Below are 11,951 nucleotides of genomic sequence, written 5' to 3'. Positions count from 1 at the left end.
ATACATACTTAAGTGTGTAGTTATTAAATGCTTAAACAGAAGTTTTAAGTAGTGTGAAAGCAGTGTCGTCACTTCATTGCTCTTGCTCTTCAATTTGGGCATTAAAATGCAATGTCAGGGGTTTTAAGCTTTCAGTTGACGTGCCCTACTCAGTCGGTTCAAATATCTGGGGCATCTCGCCGGTGTATGCAATGACAGTAATTTCGTTTTAGCTCACTTAATCGTTATTTAAAATGTGCTGAGTTGTGATATAGAGTTTATGATTCACTCGATTGTCGGTTTTTGTGCACTGAATTTCGACAGATATTAAAAAATATTTAGAAATTTTTTTAGTAATTAATAAAACTATATTTTTCACATGAAAGCTTCAAAATATAACCAATAAAATGGATAACTCAGCGTATATAGCGGAATTGGAAAATGAGTTTGGTGAGTGAATAAAAAGAATAAAAACTTGTGTCTGGTGAGATTACCGAAATTTTCCCATGAGGAGCGAAAATAAAGCACTAAAATCTCAACAGCTCCTAATGTACCTTTAACGAACCAACAAAAAAGTAATAACGCTCGATGGAATGTGTATTTTTTTTGGTTCAACAAAAAGTTTATTTCCCGATATGATGCGAATTTTGAAGAAAGTGTTTGGAATGAAAAAAATTCTACGGTTGAGTTTACAGGTTTTAAAAGTCTAGAAATATTCAGCCTTATCATGAGTTTCATTTTCTCCGAACCGGTTCACTTTTCACTTTTGGTTTCCATGTACTTAATATGGGCGGATGATAAATTTTCGGCTGAATCTTTTTTCGGGCGAGACTCAGGATAAGGCAGATTGTAAGCGCGGAGGAGGAGAGCAAGCTATTCAAGGTAACCCCTAAAATTGTCGGGTTATTAGCCGACAGTATTGCCATGACGCCGACGTGGATGCTTAATAGCAGCTTGACCTCATTTATCCAGGTGGAGAAAAGGATCGTCGCGGATTACTTATATAGGGGACAGGGTTAGGCTGAGTTAGTTTAAATAAGATTCCGACGCCAAATCGAATAATCTTCATAGCAGGAAATCAGTGAAACTCTATTTGGCGGAGGAAAAAGCGCCATTGTAAGTCTGCATGTAAAATACGGAAGTAGTAAGGCCCAAGTGTCCTTTTTAATGGGATATCGACCAATACGGCACCAAAATGTTGATTTTTTCCAATATTGTACTTCATTCCTCTCCCAGCTGTTTATTCGCTAATGGGCCCCTATATGATGTTAAACCGGCCCTGCATATACCTAAACTGCCGAACAAAATTATTGGCACAGAAAATTTTTTGCAATGTATGTAAAGTTTTTCATTCTAATTTCTTTTCGCTGTGGTTCAAAAAAATGTATTTCATGCTACAACAAAAATATAAAAATAACGGTGTTATTGTTTTTTTCCATACAAAAAAATGTCGAACATACTTTGTATGGAAAAAACTGCACGAAAAAATTGCCAAAAATCAATGCGATTTTTTAGCAACTTCAAACTTGCACTTTGTTATACTAAAATTGTATAGGCTATAAAACCGCGTACCTACGATTTTTCTAAAAACTCTGATTAGTTGTTGTAAATTAGTATGCAAATTTATAGAATTCTCCTGATTTTTGCAAAAACTTTAGAGATTTTACTTTTATGTTTTTTGTTGTAGTTTGAACTATATTTTTCATAAAAAATTAGCGGAAAGAAATTAGAAACAAAACTTCGCATACATGGCAAAAAAATCTCTGTGCCAAGACTTCTGTCTCTTCTACCTGATTATCTCCACCTTTCGTAACTAAGTATCGATATTTTGGCATGAATGGATAAGGCTTGATGTCAGGAGTTTCCGGTGAGCAAATATCATTTGAGTGGTATTGCACTTTAAATGACGATATGGAAATTTTTAGTGAAAACAAAATGTTTATGTTCCTTCAGGTTCTTTACACTCATTACCTACCCACTGGGAAAAGAAGTAAGCACCTTACAAGGAAATCCATTGTTTGCTTTCAGCTGTTTCATCATGAGCAATAACAGGAATGAGTAAATGACAAAATGAATACCTCCGAGGACGCTTGTATTTAAAGTTGCAAAATAGCGTGCCGCCGAAGTTATTTCCGAGAGACTACTCTACATTCTACGTACCTTACTTGGTAAAGCGGCTCAGAAGTATGTATGTACATATGTATGTACGTTTAAGACCAAATGTACATTCCAAACTCCTACCTCCATTTAGAGGCCACGCCTTTGTTAAAGTAATATTGCCTCGGCAGGTAAGTGGTATGGACGGCCGGGTGAAGTGTAAGTTCTTGTTAAAGCATTATTACGCGCTCCTTTTCCTACGGGTTAGTTGCTTGTGTCATAAAATCTTTTTATCTACTACTTTATAGCACCTGGGGTAGTTGCTACACATAGTAAAAAAAAACTGATATTGTTTAATTATCTATAAAAGAGACATTTATTTAAATAAATTAAATAAGTAATTAAGAACACAAAATCCATTTTTATAACACCTGTCTACGCTTATAATAAAATTTTACAGGTTAGTTTTATAACTTAAATAAAAAGAGGCTAAACGTTGGGGTACGCGTGACTTTAGTAATATTTGAAAGCAATTTTGGAGTGATTTGGTTTCTTTGATTTGTTTTTTTTGAATATCCACTATTTGCTGCAAGCTGTATTTTTCTACATTTATTTATTTAATTTATCTTACGTTCCCAAAGAGGAAAAAAAATCGAAAAATACTTTCGGGGACATTTCTAAGAGAACAAAACGGGAACAAAAGTCTAAAGAACTTTCTCTCGAAGAAAAATTTGGGAGGTAAAGTATCAGGAACATTCTGTCAGAGAGCGAAACGGAAACAAATCTTCTCTGAACTATTCGCAAGGAAAGAAAGCGAGACCGAAATTTTTTACATAGCGTTCCGTTAGTTTGAAATATTAAAATACATCAAAAAAGAAAAGAAAAGAAGTGATCGACCTATCTCAGCAAACTTTTCCAGAACGTCCCATTACAGAATTTTATTGAAATACACCCCGTCTCAGAACTTGGTTGAAGAACTCGGTTCAAAAATGCCCTATCTCAGCTGAAAATGTATTGAAAATTGCTGAGATAGGGCATTCTTCAATAAAATTCTGAGATAAGGCGTTATTGAAAAGTTTTCTGAGATAGGGCGTTTTCGAACTGGCTACGGAGACAGATCGATGTTCCATTCAGGTGTCGATATCATCTCGGATTGCAATTTGTTTTGTCTATCGTTCGTCTTCGGCTTGCTTTACGTCGATTACATTTAGTTCGTCTCGGTTACACTTAAATCGGATATATATCCAGATATATAATAATGCTGAATATTTCTATACTATTTTCATTTCTCATTTCAGGTGAACAAAAAAATGCCACATCCCAAGTGTACACACACAGTTTCGACGAAGCCCTAGGACTGACGCGTGTCGGACGCTTCCACTACACGCTGATGCTTATAAGCGGTTTATGCTTTTTAGCTGTCATGACTGAGACTTTGTGCATGGGCATGATAATTCCCTTTGTAAAATGTGATATGGAAGCGTCAGAAAGCGAGCAGGGTCTACTTGCATCGGCGGGATTCTTCGGCATTATGCTCAGCTCACACATGGTGGGCTTCCTGGCGGATACAGCGGGTCGCGTGCGAACTTTGCGATATTCATTAACATTGGCAGCCATTACAACAATTATAGCAGCCTTTTCCGTCAACTTGTGGATGCTAATCGTATTTCGCTTCCTCAACGGTTTCTTCATCTCTGGCTGTCAGGCGTGTGTCTATAGTTTGGTCGGTGAGTTTCACAGCAATAAAACGCGCATACGCTACGTGGCGCTATTGACAATTTTTCTACCGCTGGCCTTCGTGATTTTGCCAGGTGAGTTGTGGAAAGAACGTGAAAGTGAACATTTTTGGCTAATTTTTTTTTTTAATTTTTCAGCCGTCGGTCTTGTCATTCTTCCCCTACAATTCGATAGTGTAATTTTTGGCATGCGGTTCACCTCATGGCGACTTTTCTTCCTCATTAATACAACACTGTCGTTCTTGGGACTCGCTGGGTTATGTACACTGCCCGAGACGCCGAAATATATGCTGGTGCATGGAAATCATGATGGAGCTTTAAATACTTTGCGTAGCATTTACTCAAAGAATACCGGCGACAAGTCAGAGAATTTTCCCGTGAAAAGTATTATTTTAGAGACTGGTGGTGCCGATTTGGCAAACATTCATGGTGTCAGTGATGCATTTAAAATGATTTGGAGTCAAACAATGCCACTGTTTTATAGGCAACGTTGCTTGAAAACGTTTAACATATGTTTCTCCTTGTTTGTGACATTTGGAGTCTCTGAGGGACTGTTCATGTGGTAAGTGACGGTGTAACAGAAATATGTGAATTGATATTAACCAGTTTATAATCTCAGCAATGGTAAAACTCCGAGTGTATTTCTGCCTTAAACAATATTTTTTACAAAAGCCATATCCTGCACGGTCGCAGAATTGAGCTATGGGCCTCTCCGTTGAAGTGATATTATCAATACGCACACCACAAATTTAAAATGGCGCTCGGAGTGCAGTTATTGATTTTTTTTTATTTAATTGTCTATTCGGGTTTGTCTCACATCCCTCGCTGAGCTTCCGAAATTCGCATAAAGGCAAAATTTATGAACTATCCTATATCATTATCAAGGAAGGTATGCTTGGTAAACTCACTTCTTTAGTTTAATACACATGGGATATAGTAGGGTATCTGGGAAGGCAATTACAATTCCCCTACTATTCTCAATTCCTACTCTTACGACCGCGTTCGGGCAACCTGGATAACGCGAAGAACCGTTGCTACCCTTGTGAAGCCTTGGGTCGTGGCAGAAACGGAGGAGTCTTTAGAGCAGCGTACTCAATAGAAGTGCCCACTGAACTATGTAGCGTTTGTTCCCAATAAGGTGCGTCTTCAAAAAGGGTGGCTCTCTGTAGTAAGTGGATCGCTATATACACGAATCGGATCTCAAAAATTGCACCAGCCTCTGCATTAGGTTTGGGACCTATGTGACTAGTTCTATACCAAAGCAGTTGCAATGAAAAACTTCAATGAGTCCCTTAATAGGGAAGGTGCCTCCATCAGGCCAGTTGATGCCATCGGGAAAACTAAGGCTGCCGCCAAGGCTAGCTAAGAAATGTAATGGATAAGAAAGAGACAAATATATGGCGTCTTGCGATGTCAACTAAAGTTGCCACGGAAAGTAGCGCAAATCCGTTGTTGAATCTGTGTGAGAAGAGGCTCCGTCGCCGAGTACTCCAGTTCACCCTGGTGGACGAACGTCTAACCACAAACCGTATCAAAGCTAGATTCTTCAACATCTCCCTGACGGAAGATAAGGACGAAACGTCCAAGGATTTCTTCTATGAGCATGAAAATCGTGCTTGGCCAGAAATTTCAGCTTCCATGACGAAACGACCGATAGCGGACTGAGGCGATCATGGTAATATGTAGGACTAAGTTCCAGCAAAGAAAGATCCATAAAGCTACAAGGCGAAGATTTAACGATGAGCTGTAGAAGGAAGGCTGAAGAGGAAGGCCTCATCTACGTTGTAAAGACTAGGCGGAGAAGGACTTGGCTTCACTTGGCATTTCTAATTGGCGTCAGTTGGCACAGAAGAGAAATGACTGAGGTGCCGTTTCGGACTCAGATAAAATCGCTTAGGCGGTTACAACGCCAATAAAGAAGAAAAAGAGAAACCAAACGAAAGTCAAATGCCATTTAAATAACAATCCAAAATTAAACTTAAGGGCAATTTAAGTATTTATCTGAAATTGGCCCTTATATATTCAGTTGTATGCCTTTGATCAAGTTGCAAGACACAAAGAATTAAAAAAATAGGGTATAAGCCTTCAAGGAAATACGCACTGACTCCCCAAAAAACTCAGAATTTATGTATCGCATGATCGATAAATCGATTAATTTTTTTATCACAATAAAAGAAATATTCAAATTATGTTAATTTATAAATTATTGTGTTCCTGAGCAAACTTTGTGCTGGAATGTCTTTAAAATCACAATGTATCAAAAGTTGTGGATAAACACTCAATATCGGTTCACTTTTTTATAAAGCAATCGCATTTCTGGATAGAATAATGTCAGTTACGCGGTTTTGTACTTTAAACGACGTTATCCACTCTTTAAGGAAAATTGTTTCTTTGGCACTTTGTGAGCAAAATTTTCTGCAAGATTCATCCAAACATCTTATAAATTTTATGTTCAGTTTTTCGGCTCCATATTATCTATTTCTCTCTCTCTCTCTTCTGTATTTCAGGTTTCCGACAATACTCAATGAACTCATTGCTAAAAACGGCCAAGGCCTCAAGGTGTGTGAGATAATAGGTGGCATGGAACCCATTGCAACGAAGCCAAAAGCAAATGATTGTAGTGGTTCAATTGATAATTTTATGTTTCAAGTCCTGATGATGGTTGGTGTCATCTTTATTTTAGTTTTCGTCATTTTCGCTTACACCATCGATAAAGTTGGAAAAGTGAATTTATTAAGTAAGTTTTGGGAAGTAAGTTATGGCGTTTTCGTATCTACGACAAAAAATATTGCCCTTTCATTGCCCTCTCTGAACAAACACTAAAGAGAGTGCAGTGAAAAGGCAACATTTTTTGTAGAACCGAAAAAGCCATTTTTGTGGTCGATTTCAAATACTAAAATACATTTATAAAATTCTAATTATCTTTTCTAGTTATATGGCTCGTCATTTGCTGCTTGTGTGCTGTCATTACACATTGGCTTTCCGAGTTTGCAGCCGTCGTTATTGCCTTGACCTTGTTAATGAGCATTGGTAATTGCAGCGGCATCATAAGTACACTCTCGGTTGAGTTCTATCCGACGGAGATCAATGCGATGGGCATGTGCTTCGCCATGATGATTGGTCGCTTAGGTTCTGTTGCAGGCGGAAATCTTATTGGCTTGTTTTTGTTAAAATTTTGCGACATAGTATTTTGGGCAATTGTCGGTATTATCGCAATGCTAATTGCCCTAGCAACTGTACTGCCAGAGAAGAAGCATGAGAAGAAGTGACAAATGTTGTAATGAATTCCAGCAAGTATTCGAGATTAAAATAAATAATATTTATTTACTAAAGATTTTTAAATGTGTCACTGCGAGCCGGCAAAGGCGATATTGGGCTACAATTTACCTCACTGAGATGATTAAAATTTGAAGCAGCAACCATTATTCGAAAGACTTATCGAATCGTACAAAATACTGGTAATTTTAGTTTGAATTTTGCAAACAACCAGTTTAAAAATGTATAAAAAAATGCTTAAATTAGTAGTTGTTAAGTATTATTAGTGGTAGTGTGCAATTCTCCAAAGAACCACATTTGCAAAACATACATATACGCAAGATTTACAAAAAATTATAAATAAATAAATATATTTGTAGCATTAAAATAGTAAGTACGTGTGTATTTTATGTGAATATACAGTAGGGTGTATCACGAAAAAATGTTTAGTGTGTGTCAGTTTGGTTTGAACACTTATATAGAGAGACAATTTTGGGTGTAAATTTTTTTTTAACGCACCCGCTAAAACAGCTTAATATACCCGTTTTGATTTATATTATCACTAATGTTGGAAAAACCATCCTTAGCTTTTTATTTTTAAATTTTTATTTTTATACTATAAATCTAATACTCTAAATCTAAATACATCTAAATACTAAAAAAAATGTGTGATAAATATTTTTCGCAAAACTATTTTACAAATACGCCACATGCAAATTCATGAGGAGTTTATGGGGAAGAGAATGTAAATAATGCTAGCACTAGGAGTGCTCTTAAAGATATAACTCTTCAGAGCGAGGAGTACTTTGATGTATTTACGAGCTCTGGTTTTTAAAACATCCAAGCGTGTAATCACATTATTTTAATAGATAGAACACAAGAAAATATTTTACCTTTATTTGTGCCACTCCGAATTTGATTTTGGACGAGCTTTGGGAATATGTTACAAATGTAGCAGCAGGGAGTCCACCGAAACCAGTTAGGTTTTGAAAGTGGTCTACGAGAAAAAAAGGTTTGGGAACCTCTGGGCTAAATCGTCCAAACATAAAAATTGAATGTTGAAAAACTGAATTTTTTCGCCTAAATCCCACTGTGCGTTGTGTCAAAAAGAAAAATAAGGTGCCTTTTGAAGTAAAATAGGGCCAAAAAGGCAAGGTTTGAGCTAGGTTGGCAGGCCCGATTATAGCTGTATGATCAATTTTAGGTTTAACAGTCACTTGTTCTCCAGGAAGAGAATCTAAACGGCTCGGTGTTGGCGATAGTATGTATGGTGAATTACTGGATAAAGCCATTCCTACAGAGGATTTATTCGGATCCAGTGTTAGTAGTACAAAGTCCTTCAAGAGGTTCGATATGTATGTAAATATGTACAAATGTGAGTGTAAATTAAACTGAAAATATGTGAAAAAAATATGATTGCAAAAAATTCAGAAAAAATACCAAATATCAATAGGGTGCCAAACATCATAAAAAGGTAGTAAATACTGGCACACTCACAGCCATACACACATGAGCCACATTCAAGTCAAATGGAACAGCATTCACCGTTTGACGGGGGCCACGATCACCGTTTGATGGTAGCTTCAGCGACAGTTGTACAGTTGTGACTGAGACGACCGAGGCACGCAGCAAATCATGTCGAGCGGTGTGGTAAAATGAGGTAACCGCAAACGGCGGGCCAAATATAGCAAACGATAGCATTAGCAGCAGCCAGCGGTCATTGCACGCAACTGCCAACTTCGGCATTCTAAATGCGGCGCGCGGTCTCATCTGCTGGTCACCGCACCGCACCGCGCTGAATCAACTTGCCATATGTATGTATGTACATAGCTGAAGTGGCATTGCGCTGAAATGAAGAAATGTCACTTGCCTAGAATTGTAACCTTTTTTGTGTTGTCTTTTGGCTTGCCACAAATACGGTTGCCGCTGCACTGTTAGTAAATGTATGCACTTAAATGGGCAAAAAGCATTCCAGGCAAAGTGCGGTTGCATATAAATGTGTTGTGATGTTGTGAAGTGATGCGACGCAATGCAATGCGACGATGAGCGTAACACACGCATATATATATATATATATATATATATATGAATATGTGTGCATTAGGGTTGTCCAAAAATGCATATGAAAAAATTAAAGTCCCATTTTTAATGCTCTCACCCTCTAGGATTGTTCTATATATAAAAAAATATACCTCAGTTTTTTATTTCGAGATCAAAAAATATTTAGAGTTCGCTCAAAGCATCAAAGTATTCCATGTATTTTATGTCAGGAAAAACAATGTTTTGCAGAAATTGTATAGAATTCTTGAAAATAAATATTTTTTGATCGGACAACTATGCTTTTTTTCAACAGACTTCTAGTAAAAAAAAACATTTTGTTTTATTTTACCATTTTCCAACACTAAATATTTTCTTTTTATTATTATACATGGAAAACTTTGAGCGCTTTGAGCGACCCCTAAATAGTTTTTGATTTCAAAATAAATAAGAATCAGGGGTATATTTCTTTTGATATAGAACAATCCTAATTCCGCTTTACATACTTTGCACCACCCTAGTGTACATACATACGTAGAAAAGCGCACGTTAGTGGCATATTTAAGAACTGCCTGTGATTTCAACAACAGCAGCTGTAGCCATTTCAAGCTTATTGCTGTTGTACGATCAGCTTGCTTCACCTGTGAGCAGGTTAACCATTGATTGAGCTGTGCGTTGATAGTTGGATACTGGATGGATGGATGGATTGGCTTACATCCAAGCGCACACACACAAACATACCGAAATTTATGTACTTACTTAAATAAATACTTTTCTGTACATAAGATTTCCGTACGCATGCGTTGTTTAGGCGTTTGTTGTTTACTAATGTTGCGCTTTAATGTTGCACTCACTGTGTGGCACTGCGTGGAATGCGAATATGACTGAATACGACATAATATGAAGCATGTGAGTCGCATTGGAGGCTTTGATAAAGTGATGCCATGGCAATAAGATAGCCAATTGTTAGTGAATTCGGTGGCATCGAGGAGGGGCAGTAGTTATTGTCATCTAACGGTTTAAGTGGCATACATGTTTATATTGTGTAAGCCCAAAAAAAAATTATATCAACAAATACCAATATGGCCATTAATTTATATTTAATCGATATTAACATTATAAATATACCTGCAAAGATATCAGTAATTCGGTATATTGCTTACAATTGTAAGTGCGCCAAAACAACCTTGGTTAATGCATATATGTATATATGGATGGAATTTGGCTTTACTGCATACCATAATATTTATGTCACTCGCTATTGTATTTAAATCTACGGTAGTGAAAAACACATTTTAGAAGATGACTTTAACGCGCACCAAGATTTTTGGTTCGTCAAAATATTCGACACTCTGCCCTAAGGACGACGACACCCCGCCAGGCTTATGGGTAGTTGCACTAGCTCGCCTGAGCTAAGAACAGTTATCGCCTATACTATCGCTTGCATCAGATCACCTTTCTATAATCATCTCGCTTCATGAACCCGACCACTTTGCTTCCGCGGACCACCGTGCCTACATTAACTTTGAAAAATCTGATTGGCATAGCTTGGCCGAATTTACCGACAACGCCTTCGCCGCTCCTTCCACACCGACAAACGTCCATGTTAGCGCACATTAGTTCGGTAAGGTGGTAAATACTGTAACGGCACGCTTCATACCTGCCGGTAGGCTCGCGGATATCCGTTCAAGTTTCCCTCCTGACGCTGCTGTACTAGCAGCTGAGCGGAACAATCAACACCAGGTCCATGCCGTATAAATCCTCGTGTCAGGCAACTTAACTTGGAGATGCGACAACAACTAAACCTGATATGTAAATGGACTTGGGTTAAAATATTATAAATTGAATTTTAAAGAGAAAGTCGACAGTTTGCCTATTTTCTAAATACCTTAAAACAATATTAACTAACATCCAAATTAATAAAAAATAAATAAGACATCTAATACATAATATTGATTACAAAATTCCAGGACGTATATACATACATACATGCATACATACATACATACAAGTGAAGTTGAATAAAAGCTTGTAAAAATCTCGTGCCGTGGTGTTTGTGGTCGAACTCCTCCGAAACCGCTCGACCGATTTGTATGATTTTTTCGTTTGTATATTTGGTAGATATGAGAATAGGTCGTAATGTATATTTCATACCGCTATAAGAGGGGGGCTTGCCACCTCCCATACAAACCGAATTTTTCATACTGCATATCTCTGGAAGTGCTCATCGTTGAGTACTGGAACTTGGTATGGATATATATAAAATCAGTGGCATAGTCGTGAAGAAAAATTTGTTATATTACTTATCTCTGCATGTTTTCATGGTAGAGTACTCGAATATACTCTTAAAGAAAATTGGGACTATTTGAAAAGGGGCGTGATGCCTCCCAAAGGTGCTGAAACTATTACCTATCTTTGTATGTAAGTACATATATAAAATTCTTCTATACGTGTGTTTGTGAGTGGATCCTTTTTTAATGACATTTTTTAGTGTCTTTGGGTAGGTCAATGGATAGTTAGACTCACAGTTTGATCCGACAGGTGGTGCGGGAATCGAGCTTTTACTAAAGCTCGTCAAATGAGAAAAAGTGCCATGAAAGTCCGATTACATCGACGTGCTGTACCGCCGAGTATGTCGGAACTCACGTGTGCTTCGATTGGACCAAAGGACGTGAATTGCCAATATTACTGTGGGTTAAGGCTTCACTCGGAGACATCAGGATTGAGTTGTCAATGGGTCACGTTCAAATGACCACCCTTAAATCAACCATCAGAACCATTGCGCTCCTTAATAAGACATTTAAGGTATTTCGTCTGAAAGAAGTCTATGTCGAACAACGATACTCC

The 11,951-nt window shown here is 37.5% G+C and overlaps 1 protein-coding gene across 1 annotated transcript; it reads left to right on the top strand.

The window, feature by feature from the left end:
- The first annotated feature begins 386 nt into the window (after window positions 1-386).
- On the top strand, window positions 387-7,081 carry LOC108360833 (synaptic vesicle glycoprotein 2A-like). Its single transcript, XM_017613276.1, has 5 exons — window positions 387-429; window positions 3,375-3,887; window positions 3,951-4,374; window positions 6,320-6,549; window positions 6,744-7,081. The coding sequence occupies exons 1-5, from the start codon at window positions 387-389 to the stop codon at window positions 7,079-7,081; spliced, it is 1,548 nt and encodes a 515-aa protein (XP_017468765.1).
- The last annotated feature ends 4,870 nt before the right edge of the window (window positions 7,082-11,951 follow it).

This window comes from Rhagoletis zephyria, unplaced genomic scaffold (assembly GCF_001687245.7).
Source record: "Rhagoletis zephyria isolate East Lansing unplaced genomic scaffold, Rhagoletis_zephyria_1.1 Rzeph_scaffold_00638, whole genome shotgun sequence".
NCBI lineage: Eukaryota > Metazoa > Arthropoda > Insecta > Diptera > Tephritidae > Rhagoletis > Rhagoletis zephyria.
This window is presented reverse-complemented; position numbering and strand designations above follow the sequence as displayed.